The sequence below is a fragment of the Giraffa tippelskirchi genome, chromosome 9 (genome assembly GCF_054371585.1).
Source record: "Giraffa tippelskirchi isolate mGirTip1 chromosome 9, T2T-mGirTip1v1.2.pri, whole genome shotgun sequence".
Classification (NCBI taxonomy): Eukaryota; Metazoa; Chordata; class Mammalia; order Artiodactyla; family Giraffidae; genus Giraffa; species Giraffa tippelskirchi.
The window spans coordinates 34,501,927-34,520,424 of NC_137283.1; the positions used below are offsets into that span (position 1 = coordinate 34,501,927).

The following is an 18,498-nucleotide window of genomic DNA, read 5'->3' on the forward strand; positions in this document are numbered from 1 at the left end:
TGCATTGGCAATTGGGTTCGTTACCCCTAGCGCCACCTGGGAAGCCCTACATAGAATAGCATCAGATACCAATTTCAAGTGAAGCTCTCTGCTTCTGGTTTTATTGGTTTGGGTAGTTTTATAATGAAGAAGGTGGTGAATCCTAAGTAAAGTGACCAGTGATTGAAAGGAAAACAGTAAACTGTTTCTTGTTTTCGTTGCAGAATGGACAGAAGATCATTCATCGCTTGTGCCTCCTGCTATTCCAAACCACCCCCCGAGTAATCCGGAGCCAGCCAGAGAAGCTCCACTTCAGGGTAAAGTGCTTTTATAATTGCATCCTAGTTTGGCTCAGAAGTTTAATTTTTTTTAAAGAACCTTTAAAAAATGAAATCTGTTAATTCCCAGACTTTTTCCAAAGGATTGGTCCAAGATAGTTCTTTGTTGTGAGGCTGGCCTGTATATATGGCAGAGGATGAGCAGCGTTCCCAGCCTGTACCCACTCAGTCCCAGGAGAAAGCTTTCCCCAGTGTGACAAACAAAACTGTCTCCAGATATTGCCAAATGTTGCTGGGAGTGGGGTGTGTGTGTGTGCAAAATCATATTGAGTTGTGAACCCTAAATTTAGAGAACATACACATTGAATACTGGGTTAAATAAGATACATTGAAAATTCAGCACTGCATGTTTCAAGATTCTAGTCAATGTATTTGCTTTTGACTAAGATTCTCTTGTAAATGTAAAATGCTTGGATATTCCTGTGTTATACACTCTAACCCCTGTTCTTGTTGCAGTTTGGGCATTTGTGCACGTTTTACAACGCTTCATTGGTTCTTACTTATTTACATTCACAAATAGTATGCATCCCTACTGAGATTCATTACAGAAAATTGGAAGCTCCAGAATCTTGCTACTTTCAGGCCTCATTACTTTTAAAGGATAGAAAAGATTTGGGGCTTTTTTCTTTGGCTTTTTTCTTGTAAATAAAAAAATAGAATAATCATATTTAATAGTGTTGGGGAGTATGTTACAGAACCAATAAAAAGCTGTAAAATTTGTCTTTCTTCTCTCTACATTTTTAAAGATATAAATGTGTCAGATATTAAAAGATAGGTAAGATAGCCCTTTTCCCTAATTTTCATTCCTCCATTTTATTTTCATAAGAAAAATTATTTCCCTTTTAGCTGATATTATCATGAGATTGGTATTAATATCAACTTGTATAAAATAGTTTGATACCATTTAATGGTTATAATGTTTTTAATACAGGCAGAACATAGAAGATAATGATATATTAATTAATATCAACAGGATTGTGGGCTCCTCTGTATTTTTAAAGTATAAAATTCCTTCTTCAACTTCATGTTATTTCCTTCTCTCATGGTAAGTTAACTACACTATCTTTTCAGTTCCTTAAACCTCTTGTTAATTCCTTGAATCAGCGAAACTATGGACCACATCAGGGTCTTTGCATATGCTGTTCTATGTTTGCAGCTGTCTTTTCCTCCCACTGTTTGCTTTGCCAACTTCTGCTCATCTAAGATTTTTGTTGGATTCTGTCCTATTCACTCTTCCCATGTCAAACTTCTCGTTTATAGAATTTAACAGTTGGTAATTAGTGTTCATTTGAGTTCAGTTATTTAACAAGTTTCCTCTTCAGACTTTAAATCCCATGGAGGTATGAGACTGTGTTTTGTTTTGTTTTTCCACGGTAGGATATCCTGAACTAGACCTCATCCTCTCTGCTAAATTTATTATTGTGTGAAATAACATATGTACATCCGTAATAAACAGCCTGGCTTCCTTAACGGATTGTCTTAGAGATTAAATAAATTAGAGCTTTAAAGTTTCAGATTCTGAGTGTCAAATGCTTTGTGCACCAACTGAGTTAAGAGTCCAGACAGTATTGATGTGTATTAGGAACTTTATCTCAGATTCTTCTCTTTCTTTTTTTTTTTTTTCCCCTTTTCTTCTTTAATCTTCTTGGGTCCCCTAGTAGTTGGGGTTTGGGAGAGGCTCACTGAACTCCCTGTGGGAAATAGTCTATTCTTAAAACTTTCTACGCTATAGTCTCTGTATTGACTCTTGTCTTTCAAGAATAATCATAATCTTCAAAGTATAACCAATGCCATAGAAGCCAGTTTAAATCCATACTCTTTGACTCCAAGCTACAGTTACGAGAAACATTAAGTTGAACTTTATCACCGTAGGTTACAACTCTGAGTTCCCTGTGTGCCTGTTAAGTATCCTGGTCTATGTTCCTGACAGTACTCAGGAAGAAGCTGTGTAGCTAATAGGGTTAGATTGTTTGGTATTAATTTTGCTGAGTTCGTTGCTCAACTGAACTTTCCTCTGATTAAGAGAGTATCCTTCTCAACTCAGAAAATGTTAACTTTAAAGAGATTTGCCCTTGGGAAATCTCTCCAGCTTCCAGCTTTATGCTCAAAGATTACCCCTTCACCCTACCCATTTCACCACCATCATCAACAAAATAATAACCTACATTGATTGAGCTCTTTTTATGCATCAGGCACCTCCTTGAGCACTTCACCTATGTTATCTGTCACCGGTCCTCCTTACAACTATCATGTAAATAGTGAGGTTGGTACCCTCATTATCTCCACTTAGACATCCAACACTCAGGCAGAGAGAGGTTTAGTAATTCACACACAGCCAGGAAGTAGTAGAGCAGAGATTTGAACCCTGGGTGTCATTAGGAACAGTTTAACTTCTGACTTAAACCTTTTTGTTGTGTGTTTTGTTTTGTTTTGTTTGTGGGATACCTCACCGTCTTAATGCATGCCATTCAGTTTGGATGCTACTGGGTACATGTTACCTTTTAAATTCAAGTTAATTACAATTTTAAAAAATAAAGAAGTTAGTTTCTTGTTTCCACTAGCCACATTTCAAGGGCTCAGGAGAGCCTCGTGTGACTAGAGGCTGCTGTATTGGATACTGCAGATACAGAGCATTTCCTGTTACAGGAAGTACTCTGGGGCAACACTGTTCTATGGTAGTCAAACACTAGTTCCAAGAATAGTGCCAACTTTGCAGAGAAGCAAGCGCTACAGGTTGTTCATGAAGAGATGTTTTTTTGGCCGAGACCCAGAAGGTCCAGATTCAGTGAATCCAGGACAGGCCCTAGAAATGAGTACATTTTAAAAAAGCTACCCAGGTGATCCTTCCACATCACCAGATCTTACAACTGGTGAATAGTCAGCAGATTAGCCTGTCTTAGAAAATTACGTGTGCCACAAGGCTGCAGCAGAGAGCTCCTCATTCCACTGCTTGTATATAGAAAAGCACTTCTTCTCCAAAGCTACAGTAACTGATGATCTACCTGTACATAAAACGTAATAAAATGTGCATAAATGTGGAACCCTCTGATCTTCCCTCCCTAGTTAAATGTTGAAACAGAAAGTCAGTGGTGTAATTTCAAAGTCCTCTTCATGTCTCTTTTAAGCTGAAAGCATTCTCAGCTCAAAATATGCTAATGGATTTTTAAAACATTCATTTAGATAAACTGCCAGATACATTTTTACATTTTCTAACTTTGCTTATAATCAGGGTGTAAAACTTACACATCCAGCCACCTCTTGCAGCCTTCTCAAAGACACGTTAAATTTCATTTCTTTGTGCTCTTATTCATTCGTTCATTCAACACAACGTTTTTGGAGCACACACAATGAAACAGGCTATGTTTTATTTACACTATGGACATACAATCAGAAATCCTTATGGAGTTTCTTCTAGTGTTGTATGTGTGAGCATGTGCAATGCCTCTCCTGCAGTGGGGTATGGGGGAGAGGGAGATAAAATCCCCAACCAGCGAGTAAGCTGTATCCCATGTAGGATGGTGATAAATGCTGAGATCAAAAATAAAGCAGGTAAGGGGGATTGTGAATGCTGGAGGAGATATTGCAGTATTTAATAAGGGGACAGAGAGTGTCTCACTGAAAAGTTGATGGTTATTGATATCTTTGCCTAAGTGAAATATGTGTTTGCCTTAAAGCTTTCCCTAGTAGCCTCTGCTTCAAGAATAGCTCCTATTCACATACCCCATAAAGGGAAATTTGGGGGTTATCTGAACGGTTCTCAATCTTCCATCTAGTAATTGCCATGGCAACTCTTTCAGTACAAGCCCTGACTGCGCTTGACATCCCCTCCCTGGTGCTTTGGCAGATGACTTCACATGGTGAATCCAGCTCGGTCTTGCCTTTCTTTAGCCATGGTGACAGGACTATAGTTTGTCATGCTTCCAGCCAGCCTTGGGACTGCAGTAGAGGGGAGGAGGTTAGTGAGCAGACCTGTGACTCCAGGCAATTTAAAAAAGCCTTCATAAGAGCCAAAGACTTTTGAAATGTGCAATTAAAAATTGTATGTGTGCCCAGAGACCTTTTTAAAAAGACCTTATAGATGTAGCTAACCAAAAATAACTTTCCTTCCTGGGTGCCAGCCTCCTAGTGAAGGGGTATATGGAGACATGGAGATTTTTTTTCTCCTTTTTTTTTTTTTTTTTTAGATAGCATTTTTGGTAGAAAAGTCATAGGGCATATGGGGAAGCTGTGTCAAGAGCAGGAGATAGGAAGCATAATAGGAGAGTTGAAAGAGTCTGAGCCTAGAATGATGTTCACTACTTTGGGATAATCAGGGAAATTCAATTGAGCTTCTCAATTACAGAGAAATACCCAAACTCAAAGTAAAATATTGGATTTGTGTGCAAAATGTTATTTGTGAATGTTATCAAGAGAATTCACTAAAATTTTGGTAGCATGCTTGGAAGCTATTTAGCTGTATATCTGTTAATTCATTTTAAATGAGACAACTGATTTTGGACATACCTAGGCTATTTCACAAATTGTTAAACAATGCAAATGGACAGGAAAAATCAATTGAATTTAGAATTCAATTCAAAGTAGTGACTCCTTTTAATTTTTAAAATAGTGATTCTCTGTTTATTTATTTATTTATTTATTTTTGGTTGTGCTGGGTCTTCATTGATGTGCACGGGCTTTCTCTAGTTGCAGTGAGAGGTGGCCTACTCTCTAGTTGTGATTTGTGGGCTTCTTGTTGTGGTGGTGTCTCTTGTTCTGCAGCACAGGCTCTAGGTTATTCAGGCTTCAGCAATTGTGTTGCATGGTCTCAGTAGTTGTGGTGCACAGGCTAAGTTGTCCTGGAGCATGTACAGTCTTCCCAGACAAGCGGGAATGCAGGTTGAACCCATGTCCCCTGCATTGGAAGCTGAAGTCTTAGAGAGTGTGTATTAGTCACTCAGTTGTTTCTGACTCTTTGTGACCCCATGGACTGTAGTACACCAAGCTCCTCTGTCCATGGAATTCTCCATGACAAGAATACTGGAGTGGGTTGCCATTTCCTTCTCCAGGGGATCCTCCCGACCCAGGAATTGAACCCGGGTCTCCTGCATTGCAGGCAGACTCTTTACTGACTAAGCCACCTCCTAACCACTGGACAAACAGGGAAGTCCCATGATTCTCCATTTTTTATTTATATGAGTTATTCTTTGTGACCATACTATGTCTCCTGGTATCATCTGTTTATTTTCAGAATGAGTTTTCTATTTGAAAAGTTTCTGTGTAATTGACTCGACAAATGGGAGCCAAACTCAAGACAACATACTGGAAGCCATAGTAAAAAATATAATCTGTAACAAAACAAAAGACACAAAGCAAAGACCCACTCCATTTTTTTGAAGGGCCTCATAGCAGTTCAGTTGCTGTCAAACTGCATGAAACAAGACTAAGGATCTGTGTCAGACAGTGGACACCAATGTCATCCTCCTGTTACATTTTCTTTTGATCTTCATGCTGACACAGTGTACCCTAGCCCCCTCCTTACACAAAAGTGTCTAGGAATTCCCTTATAACTGAAATCAAGAAGGACTTTCTTGAAACACCTCTGTGCCCCCATGCCCCAGCACAGGAGTTTGGAGAGATAGCTCTAACTTGTATCATTTCTTATTTCAGTTCAGTTAAGTTCAGTTGCTCAGTCATGTCCGACTCTTTGTGACCCCGTGAATTGCAGCACGCCAGGCCTCTCTGTCCATCACCAGCTCCCAGAGTCTACCCAAACCCATGTTCATCGAGTCAGTGATGCCATCCAACCATCTCATCCTCTGTCATCCCCTTCTCCTCCCGCCCCCAATCCTACCCAGCATTAGGGTCTTTTCCAATGAGTCAACCTTTTGCATGAGGTGGCCAAAGTATTGGAGTTTCAGCTTCAACATCAGACCTTCCAATGAACACCCAGGATTGATCTCTTTTAGGATGGATTGATTGGATCTCCTTGCAATCCAAGGTACTCTCAAGAGTCTTCTCCAACACCACAGTTCAAAAGCATCAATTCTGTGGCGCTCAGCTTTCTTCACCGTCCAACTCTCACATCCATACATGACCACTGGAAAAACCATAGCCTTGACTAGATGGACTTTTGTTGGCAAAGTAATGTCTCTGCTTTTAAATATGCTATCTAGGTTCGCCATAACCTTCCTTCCAAGGAGTAAGCGTCTTTTAATTTCATGGCTGCAATCACCATCAGCAATGATTTTGGAGCCCCAAAAAATAAAGTCTGACACTGTTTCCACTGTTTCCCCATCTATTTCCCATGAAGTGATGGGACCAGATGCCATGATCTTAGTTTTCTGAACATTGAGCTTTAAGCCAACTTTTTCACTCTCCTCTTTCACTTTCATCAAGAGGCTCTTTAGTTCTTCTTCACTTTCTGCCATAAGGGTGGTGACATCCGCATCTCTGAGGTTATTGATATTTCTCCTGGCAATCTTGATTCCAGCTTGTGTTTCTTCCAGCCCAGCATTTCTCATGATGTACTCTGCATATAAGTTAAATAAGCAGGGTGACAATATACAGCCTTGACGTACTCCTTTTCCTATTTGGAACCAGTCTGTCGTTCCATGTCCAGTTCTAACTGTTGCTTCCTGACCTGCATACAGGTTTCTCAAGAGACAGGTCAGATGGTCTGGTATTCCCATCTCTTTCAGAATTTTCCACAGTTTATTGTGATCCACACAGTCAAAGGCCTTGGCATAGTCAATAAAGCAGAAATAGATGTTTTTCTCGAACTCTCTTGCTTTTTCGATGATCCAGCAGATATTGGCAATTTGATCTCTGGTTCCTCTGCCTTTTCTAAAACCAGCTTGAACATCTGGAAGTTCACGGTTCACATATTGCTGAAGCCTGGCTTGGAGAATTTTGAGCATTAATTTACTAGCATGTGAGATGAGTGCAATTGTGCGGTAGTTTGAGCATTCTTTGGCATTGCCTTTCTTTGGGATTGGAACGAAGACTGACCTCTTCCAGTCCTGTGGCCACTGCTGAGTTTTCCAAATTTGCTGGCATCTTTTCACTCATGGTGACCCCCCTTACACATCTTGTTTTGATGCAGGCAAACCCTTTTTTACACGAAACCCTTCAGAGTTGAAAGGCAAATTCATTCACACGAAGCTGCGGAAAAGCAGTCGTGGCTTTGGCTTCACAGTCGTTGGAGGGGATGAACCTGACGAGTTTCTGCAGATCAAGAGCTTGGTCCTAGATGGTCCTGCTGCCCTGGATGGCAAGATGGAAACAGGTATGAGACACCACATGGTCCTGTGTGGTCAGGACCAGATAGCACCGTGATTTCTTGAGCTTGTCATTGTCTTTTAAAAACTTGGCAAATGAGCAAGCTTCCTATACTGCGTAAATGTGTTCCTTGGTATAGATGAAAAGCTTTGAAGCTGCTTTAACATTTTCCCTTTTGGGGAACTGTTAGGGTGCTGTCGAGTATATTAAAGGAGTAATTTACTAAAAATGCAGATCCGTTTGAATGAATGAATTCTCAACTTGGTATTCTGCAGTGATTTTTTTTTTTTTTTTACGAGAAAGCTCAAATGTTCTTTCAATGATCATTATATTCCCACTAGCAGGGAAGACAGTAAATGCTACAAGAATGCCTTATTAGCATAAACAAAGTAATAAAAGCTGTCTTTTTGTGCCTTGCAGTATCACCCCCTAATCCAGTTTCGGTTCAACTTCTTATTGGTAGGATTTTATAGTATAAAATTGACAGAACTTTCCTGGGCAGTTTTTTTAATCCCCAGCTCTTTTGCAGGAGATGTAATTGTGAGCGTGAATGACACCTGTGTTTTGGGACACACGCATGCACAAGTTGTGAAAATCTTCCAGTCCATTCCTATTGGTGCCAGCGTGGACCTTGAACTCTGCCGAGGTTATCCATTGCCTTTTGACCCAGATGACCCCAACACAAGTTTAGTGACTTCGGTGGCCATTTTGGATAAAGAACCAATTATTGTGAATGGGCAAGAGACCTATGACTCTCCAGCTAGTCACAGCAGTAAAACAGGCAAAGTCAGCAGTATGAAGGACGCCAGGCCAAGCAGCCCTGCGGATGTGGCTTCAAATGGTTCCCATGGTTACCCCAATGACACTGTCTCTTTGGCTTCCTCCATAGCCACTCAGCCAGAACTCATAACTGTTCATATAGTCAAAGGGCCAATGGGTTTTGGTTTTACTATCGCGGACAGTCCTGGGGGTGGCGGCCAAAGAGTGAAACAGATTGTTGACAGTCCAAGGTGCCGAGGCCTGAAAGAAGGGGATCTTATAGTGGAAGTTAATAAGAAGAATGTGCAGGCCCTGACTCACAACCAAGTCGTGGACATGCTCATCGAATGTCCAAAGGGAAGTGAGGTCACATTATTGGTGCAACGAGGAGGTATGTAGATTTATTTTGTTTCATTTTTTTAAAACCTTACATCCATTGTTACACATACTGGTTATCAGGTGGCTCTTTGGGGCTTTCTAAATGTTTACTCCTTTAAGATCATTTTTATTTAAATACTGGGAAATGCATTTAAAATGCCTTCTGATTTCTCCAAATGCTAGCCTCTTTAGAATAAAGGTTATGTTTATACATTATGTGTTTATACAAAGGGCACGCACATAGGGTAATACTGTTGCTGAGAGTGGGATCCAGCTGCTGGAGACTCAAAAGCCAATAAAAATGCAAGGCTGGTGGAAAGGAAAATTCGCTTTGTTTTGGAGGCGGGCAACCTGAGGGAGGGTGGACTCATGCTGCTGCTGCTGCTAAGTCGCTTCAGTCGTGTCCGACTCTGTGCGACCCCATAGACAGCAGCCCACCAGGCTCCCCCGGTCCCCGGGATTCTCCAGGCAAGAATACTGGAGTGGGTTGCCATTTCCTTCTCCAGTGCATGAAAGTGAAAAGTGACAGAGGCCAATTCCCACCCGCCCCTCCTCCACTGACATTCAGTGGGCCAGAACTTTTATAGGCAGAAGAAGGAGGTGTATAGGCAGAGAGAAGAGGCTTCATGTGGAAATAGCACAGTCATCTTAAAATTGGTCATGCAGTGGTCTGATCACTGTCATCTTGGTTGTTTCAAAGGCAGTTAGTTTTCTCTTCCAGGGTCAGTTTATCCCCGTTTCTTTGAGGCCAGTTCTCAGAATTGTGGCAGCTTATGTCATGGCTACATTCTGATCATCAGGTAGTTAGTTAGCTTATTCCACCTGATGGGGGTTTCAGTATCTGTAAAACAGCTCAAAGGATATGGCTCCAAATGCTGTCTGTAGCCATTGAGGAGGACCTCAAGGTCCCTGACTTTGCTTAGTGACTAAACTAATATTTTTTGGTTCTGTTTGATTGTTTTCATTTGGTTCTGCATTTTCTCACTTCTCTGATTAAACTTAATCTTTGACTAAAGTTTTTCTATGGACAAAAGACAGGCAGAGGGCCTGGAGGGAAAGAACCATAGTGTCCTACTCTGTTTTCAATTTCCTTTAAATGTAAACCAAACTGTGCCTTTTAAAACCCATTAAGATTTGTAAACCTTGTAAGTCTCCTGAACCTGGTCTGCACAGCGTGCATGTGAAATGTAGCTCTTGTCCACTCTTCCAGCCTCATCTCACACTCCTCTCCCTTCCTCAGTGTGCTTGGCCACCTGGCTTCTCTGATGCCTTCAGTTCTCTAAGCCCTTCTGTCTCAGGGCCTTTGCACTTTCTGTTTCCATTGCTTGGAAGACTTTTCCTCAGCTCTTCACTTGGCTGGCTCAGTCTCCTTCAAGTCTCCTCCTGAGAGAGGTATTATCTGATTATTTATCTAAAGTAGCCCCCAGCAATCCTGTGTAATCCTTATTGCATCACTCCATTTCTTGTTAGCTTTTATCACAGTCATTATTATTGCAAGCCATTGTTTTGTACATTTTCTTATTTTTCTTTGTTGCTCTCCCTTTTTCATTAGAATTTAATATCCTTAAAGCCAGGGCCCAGGTCCGCATGTTGACAGTTGTGTCCCCGGCGTTTAACATAGTACCTGACTCCTGCTGGGTGTTCATGCATGAACAGATAATGAATGAATGGACATGTGATTATTATTTCCCTTGGTGGGAGCAACAGTTCCATGAATCATATTAAAAGTATCTCAGCATACCCACATTTTGGTGAAGTGGTTAAGAATCTCAGAGAAGTGGGGTATTCTAAATAAGTCTTGAGACAGTTGGCTTTCTTCTTTTTCCCCTGACAGCACCCCATCCCCCCACCCCTGTCCCACCAGAACTTCCAGGACCTCACACTGAGAAATACTTCCTGGGTCAGTGTTTGTGGCTAATCTTGATTGATTACCTCCCACAATGGGCAGGAGATCGGTAGTTCCCCTGACTCTTGCCAACACGGTGTGTTTATGCACCGAGTATTCTGACCCTCTGAAAAAAGATCAGGAACCAGACTTCTACTTTCTCTCCGTTTCACTGAGATGGAAAAGCTTGTGTATGTTGCAACAGTGATGATCTTGGGCTCTCATGAAACTATGTGTTCTGTGATCAAAATGATTGGGGTTGTTGGAAGGGAATCCAGAATTCAGAACTGTCTGTGTGAATCACAGTGCTCAGTTCACCATTCTTAAACAGGTATAAAAGCCATTTGCAGATTTTTTTAGAGTTTTATTTCTACCAATAATATTTTGAAGTGTCTTCTTGTACCCAGATCACTTGACTTCACAGATAGTTGTGTTTCAAACAGTGACCAAGGTGTTATAGGAAGTGACTTGAGGTTACTATGAAGAGGAGGGGGAGAGGGTGGAGGATGGTGGTACCTGGCACTCACAAGCAGGAGAGCAGTTTACAAAGTGCTTTTCAAACCTACATGTGCCTCTCAGGCCATGTTTACTATGTCCTTGAAAGATAGGCAGGTACCAACCAAGAGCAAGATTGAGAGGTTCACCCGAATTCTTTGGTTTCCAGTCTAGTGTTCTGCTTTACTTAATTCTGAATACCACTGATTTTTGCGTATTTGCTGGTTTTAGTGGCCAGCAAGTTGGAAACTTGTAAATAGTTTTTGGTACATCAGAGCATCTCTGATTCAGCCACTGCTCATTTGACGTTACAGATCACACTGTTCTTCTTCATTTATTTGCCTCTCCATTTCTTTTGTCATGTTGTTCAGTTTTTCTTTTCCATTCAACTTAATTTTAAAGGGACGAAAATTGTAATCTACTAAACCACGATGGTTAATGGAACCATTTTGTAATGAATCTGCCCAAGCTAGCAAACAAGTCATTATAAAAACATATCCCTAGCTGATTCACTTTGTTATACAGCAGAAACTAACACAACATTGTAAAGCAATTATACTCCGATAATAAAATTAAATTAAAAAAAATCTGTAAAGTGTACAAGGAAGCATGTTAAAGAATCTTAACCACAGTGAAACACAATGGAAATGATCAGACTATCCATCAGTAAAGTATGGGTTAGAAATAAAATACCCTTGATTTCAAATATGTTTATTTTCTCTCTTAATTCCTCAGACCTTCTGTTGGTTAATGTCATTACATTTTATAACATTAAATTAATAAGAGATACTCCAGAAGACGTTACCGCATTAGTCAACATCTGCATAGTTTATTCCAGAACCTGAGTAATTTAAAATCACTGTAACATCAGTAGTCTTTAAAATATGCTATATGCTTTGCGTTTGATTTATGTATCAGATAGGAAGTTTCTACATCTTCACTTGGCAAGCCAACACCAGCTACTATTAATCTTTCTAGAAAGCATGTAAATATATTTGCTTCTGCCATATATCAGTTATTTGAATCAGGGCTGGCATTTTAATCATTCTTCTTGTATGATGGGAGTGTAAATGAGAAGGTTTGATGATCAATAAGGATAGCAGCTAGGTTAAATGAGAAAGCAAATGGCCACTTCACTGATTCTTTCTAATGAATCTCATTTCTGTCCTAACTCCTGGTAAGCAGATTGGTAAACTCATTAAGTCCACACTTTTCTTCATTCTCAGGATTTCGTATCTCAAGGATGGCACTTTCTGTGCTTTAAAGAAGCAGTCTTTTCTACTTTGGGGCAAAACTTAGCTACATTTGTGTTTTGGTTTTCACTCTTAGTCTCCTAAACTCATTTTTTGTTTTTGTTCTGGTTGAGATCAGGTGCATTTTTTGTTGTTGTTGTTGTTGTTTTTCCCATCTCCCTCCTGCCAACCTGAAAATAAGCAGAGGTTGAAATATTATTTGTAAATTTCTGGAGACAGTTTCCTGCATCAGGCTTGGGCTTGCTGGGGGTATCCATCCATAGCCTTGGCAATTGGGATCGTTACTGGTTTGTTTACTGGTGTCTTCTCCGTAAACAAGTCCGTGTCTGTGGCTAGCAGTCAGGTTCTGTAAAGGGCAGCCCCTTCTCCCTTTGCCTGGCTTCCCATCTTCCCATGGCCAGTGCATTCCTCCTTCTCCCTCTGCTGTCCAGTCAGGAGAATGCCTTTTAGTTTTCTTAATTTTTCAGAGAGCATTTGCATTCAGAAGACCCATCACCTGACACCAATGTGAGTCTAGAGTCTTTTTTACGTGTTTGGGAATGATGCTACAAGGTTATTACTATTGTTTTGAATGTTTTTTGTTTTTGTTTTTTTTTTAATTTACAAAAGATGAAGAATTTGTTTCATAAAGGTTTTTTTACTTTTAAAAAGGGATTATACTATATGTAGCACCTGTGTCCCCTGTGTATTTTGTATATTTGGCTAATTCATACCTAGTAGGAAGTACGATGCTTTCGACGATACCATTGGGGGTGGAGTCAGAATACCCTGTTTCAAGAGACAACTTGAAATATTTTTTGAAAGAGGAGAATGTGTGTTTTACTTTGACAGAAGATGTGTATTGAAAAAGCTGAACTGAGGACTTCCCTGGTGGTCCAGTGGTTAAGACTGAATTCCCAATGAAGAGGCCTGGGTTCATTCCCTGGTCAGGGAACTAGATCCCACATGCCACAACTAAGATTCAGTGTGGCCAAATTAAAAAAAAAAAAAGTACATATCATTTTGTTTTTGTTGTTGTTCAGTCACTAGGTCATGTCCAACTCTTTGCAACCCCATGGACTGCAGCATGCCAGGCCTCTCTGTCCTATGCTATCTGCTGGAGTGTGCTCAAACTCCTGGCCATTGAGTTTGTGATGCCATCCAACCATCTCATCCTCTGTCGCCCTCTTCTCCTCCTGCCCTCAGTCTTTCCCAGCATCAGGGCCTTTTCAGTGAGTCAGCTCTTTGCATCAAGTGGCCAAAGTATTGGAGCTTCGGCTTTGGCATGAGTGCTTCCTATGAATATTCAGAGTTAGTTTCCTTTAGGATTGACTGGTTTGATCCCCTTGCAAGCCAAGGGACTCTCAGGAGTCTTCTCTAGCACCACAGTTCAAAAACATCAGTTCTTTGGGGCTCACCCTTCTTTATGGTCCAACTCTCACATCTATCCATGACTACGGCAAAAACCATAGCTTTGACTATATGGACCTTTGTTGACAAAATGATATCTTTGATTTTTCATGCACTGTCTAGGTTTGTTACAGCTTCTCTTCCAAGGAGTGAACATGTTTTAATCACCTTATTTTAAGTGATATTTAAAAGAAAAAGCTAAATTGAGGGTTCCAGGAATCTGTCTCTAGTTCAACCTCTGCCTGTAACTCTCTGACTGGGTTACAACTCCTGCCCTGAGACTCATTTCCTTATCTTAAGAAAAAAGAAAAGAAAAGGATATTTTGAACTAGATCGTCTTTAGGATGACCGCTCTAATTTTATGCCACCAATACTTTCATTGATGTATAGAGGAAAGAAAGATTTGAGAGTCAGATGATGCAAGTTTAAATTTCAACTCCTGACTTTATTCCCTTTGTGACTTTAGGCAAGTTATCTGAAAAAAGTAGCACTGGTGCCAGTTCCTGACCTAGAAGCAGTCGCATGATGAGTAGTGTGTTACTGATCTTATCTAGTATCAGAAGCCACTGGGTGTGGTAGCTTATTTTTTCTCTTTTTAAAAAGAGTTTTATCCTGTATCTGCAGAATTTTAACCTGAGTACACGATGTGCAGGCACCTGGATTTTTTTTTTTTAGAAGCTCTACCAGCAATTCTGATATAAAATCAGAATTGGAATCAATTTTAGGCGCCTGCCCTCCTGATTCCTTCTCACTTTGATTCTGTGACATATAAATGGGAGTTAAATAAGTTTATAAAGTTTAACAGTTGTTTTCATTTCTAAGTAATATTCTTCTGAAGTCTACTTTCTAAGCAACAGATTTCTTCATCTTCACTAAGGTCCATTGCAGCTCCCAAATTTGATATTTTTCTACTTTAGAGGAGGATAGAAAGGAGGACTTGGTCTCGGAGATACTTCTTTTGAGCTCATCCCCCGAGTGGCTTTAGCTGATCAAACTGGAATTAGAAGTGATGCTTTGTTTACTGAGTGCTCTTGTCAGGACACTGAGTACTTTTAGGATCTGAATGTAAAGTAATGAAATGCTAGGATTCCTGGAGGGCAAGACTCTATCCAACTTGTACTTTTGCATCTCTGGACATCATGGGGAACCTGGTATGTGGTAAGGTCTCAGTTAAATACTAACTGGATAAATTTAACTTCCTCTGCAAGTCACATTAGAAAATTAATTACGTAGCTTCATAGTCACTCTTCATAACTTCAGAAACACGAGAGAGAGATGTTAAAAGACAACAAACTAGATATAAAAATGGTGGTAGTGATAGCAATGATAGTGTTAAAAATATTATTGGTTATACTGTGTACCAGAATTGTTACCATGGTACAAGCGATACATACACACTTAAATAAAACCTCTTAGCATCCCATTGTTGCAACCACATTGGAACCATCCATTTGCAGTTTGATTCTGAACAGGGCTCTGTGGGAAATGAAGACAGTGATTGGTAGGGGAAAAAAGGTGAAGGAATTCCTTTTGTTGTAGGTGTTGAGACTCCACAGTTAAATTTCCTTAGTATAAAGCAAAAGGGAAATTTCTGGTTTAGTTGGTAAGTATGTATAAGACTCTTCCTTGCTTACAGCTTTTGTAATAAAAACATTGAACGCTTCCACAGTGTGCCAGGCTGAGTTGGTTTTAAACATTTTACATGTTATAATTCAGGAGCCCTCTGAGGTGATTAAAACCTTGTTGTTGTTTAGTCACTAAGTGGTGTCTAATTCTTTTGTGACCCCATGGACTGTAGCCCACTAGGCTCCTCTGCCCATGGGATTTTCCAGGTAAGAATACTGGAGTAGGTTGCCATTTCCTTCTCCAGAGGATCTTCCTGACTCAGGGATAGAATACGCATCTCCTGAACTGGCAGGCGGATTCTTGACTGCTGAGCCACCAGGGAAGCCTGATTAAAACCTTATTTCCCCTTTAAAGATTTTTTAAATAGGAAATCTTTTACATTGTTATTTTTTATCTTTGAAGTCTTTATTGAATTTGTTGCAATATTGCTTCTGTTTATGTTTTGTTTTTTTGGCCCCGAGGCATGTGGAATCTTAGTTCCCTGACCAGGGATCAAACCTGCACCCCAAGAATTGGAAGGCAGAGTCTTAACCACTGGACCAGCAGGGAAGTCTCTACCTCCACTTAAGAGGAGAGGATCCTGAGGCCCAGAGAAGCTCACTGATTTACCTGTAATCACACAGCTGAATTTGAACCCAGCGATTCTACTTCCAAAGACAAACCTCTTACCCACTGTGTTAAGCAGCCTCCTGGCTTTTAGATAAGAAGCTCCAATACCGTAACTGTTGAGCAGTATGCCTTATACATAAAGGAATGAATAAGATCTGAAGTCCGTGGCAAATTAGTGCAACTTAATTTTCATACAAATTAATGATGATATTTAGTTCATTAAATTGTCATCGATCCACATAGGGAAAGCAATATCTAATCTCATCATCCAAGCACATGATTAGCATTAGCTCTTCTTTGTGGGTGTTTTTCCTCTGTCTGAAACGATGTAGAACCATCATAATTAGAACTGCAGTGAGCTGTGCCCTGCCTCAGAGTTAAACCCGAGTGATCTGGCGCCTCTGTTCTCTTTGCCCTCTGGTCACGGACTGGAGAATGAATTGCAAATTGCACCAGTTAAGGTTTGACTGCCAGAATCTCTTCAGTTGAGCTGCAGGGCCTCGAAAGGAAAATTCAGGCTGCTGGCTGAGGGATATCCTGATAGAGGTGGAGAGTCCTGTGTATTCACATCAGCACAACCCATCCCCACCCCCTCTTCTGTCCTGTCATCCTCCCACATCTTTCCCAGTCTCTGCCATCCATCATGTGGCACCTGGCCTTGCCGTGGCCTTGCAACAGGTCTCGACGCTTCTTCTAGTCCATTCTCCAGCTAGAGTGATTTAAAGTCAATTGGATCCAGTCACTGCTCTTGTCAGGATGACGTCCCATCATTCAGAGGAAACTCCAAAGTCCTGTGTCACAGCCGAAAGCTACTCTTTCTTCTGTGTGTATTTCCCTTTGCAGAGAGCCACAGGGCTCTCTCACTCCTGTCCTTCAGGCTTCTGGTCAAAGGTCCTTCCCTCTGAGAAACCTGCTCTGACTGCTACAGAGCAAACAGCGTCCACCGCCATCATGCTCTTTCCTCCGTGAGAGCAAAGACTGAGTCTCAATGACGAGTTGATCCTCACCACCTAAAATCGTGCCTGGCACATTGAAGGTCTTCAGAAAATTCTCTATATTGAAAGAAAAATAAGAATTAATGCCAGTCCATTTGTTTTCATAAGCACTCATCATCTTGGACAGAATTTTCTGGGATGAGCGCTTATTATTAGAGCTGGGAAGATGGGCAGCAGGAGATGGACCACCTCAGAAATCACACAGCATGAAGGTGACATAGCCTGACTTCCAACCCAGACTTCTTGGCCTACAAAACCCATCCCTCTATCATGGGCTGTTCTAAATGGCAAGGGAAACATGGTACAAATGAACTTATATACAAGATAGAAATAGACCCACAGACAGTAGAAAACAAACTATGGTTACCAAAGGGGAAGGGATAAATTGGGAGTTTGGCATTAATAGATACACACTGTTATGCATACAATAGATGAACGACAAGGACCTACTGTATAGCATAGGGAATATTTTATAATAACCTATAAGAGAAAAGAGTCTGAAAAATAATACACACACACACACACATACACACACACACGTGTGTGTGCTTAGTCACTCAGTCATGCCTGACTCGTTTGTGACCCCATGGACTGTAGCCTGTCAGGCTCCTCTGTCTATGGGATTTTCCAGGCAGGAATACTGGAGCAGGGTGCCATTTCCTACTCCAGGGGATCTTCCCGACCCAGGAATTGAACCCGTGTCTCTTGAGTCTCCTGCATTGGCAGATGGATTCTTTACCACTGTGCCACCTGGGAAGCCAATATATATGTATATATGTGTATATATACTCATACATACACACAAACACATATGCGTGTATGTGTGTAACTGAAGCACTGTGCTATGTACCTAAAACTAACACAACATTGTAAATCAACTCTACTACAAGTAAATAAATAAATAAACGACAAGGAAATACATTACATGACAGTGGATCATGGTCCAGTTAAGCCTGTTCTCCAGGTCCAGTGCAGTTGTCACTATCCACATGTGGCTATTTAATTAAAGTTAAATACAATGTAAAATGTAGTCTGACGGACCACATTTCAAGAACTGAAGAGCCATATGTGGCCAATGGCTACCATATTGGACAGTGCAGTTTTAGAATCTTTGCATCCTCGTAGAAAATGCTGTTGGACAGTGCTGCTCTAGAGATTTTGATTATTTTGCCCTCAAAAGTGCTATGTTGAATATCCTTCATTTTACCCTTTCTCTTATTTTTAATGCCTTTTAAAGAAGAAAAATATGAAATTGAAGGCAACTTCATGGTTAATGCACTTCTTTTTATACAGATAATAATAATAATAGGTCCTATTTATTAAATTCTTTCCATGTGTAGGTACTGCTCTCAGCTCTCTACATATGTTAACTGGGTGTTAGGGGGTCACAAGGAATTGAGACTCAGAGAACGTGAAACACTTGAAACGTATTAGCGCTTGGGCGATCTGCTGTGTCCCAGGCCTGAGATAGCTCATCAGCTTTTGACCTGGCCAGGAAGCATCTCGTATGTTATACTGGACTGCTGTTAAGGAGT

The 18,498-nt window shown here is 40.7% G+C and overlaps 1 protein-coding gene across 22 annotated transcripts in view; it reads left to right on the top strand.

The window, feature by feature from the left end:
• MAGI1 (membrane associated guanylate kinase, WW and PDZ domain containing 1) overlaps positions 1-18,498 on the top strand; it is a 635,735-nt gene that overhangs the window by 551,040 nt on the left and 66,197 nt on the right. For all 22 annotated transcript variants that reach the window (XM_081528465.1, XM_081528468.1, XM_081528472.1 and 19 more), the window contains 3 exons: positions 204-296; positions 7,399-7,581; positions 8,104-8,724. In XM_081528465.1, the coding sequence (XP_081384591.1) occupies positions 204-296; positions 7,399-7,581; positions 8,104-8,724 (897 nt within the window). The remainder of the gene's footprint in view (positions 1-203; positions 297-7,398; positions 7,582-8,103; positions 8,725-18,498) is intronic.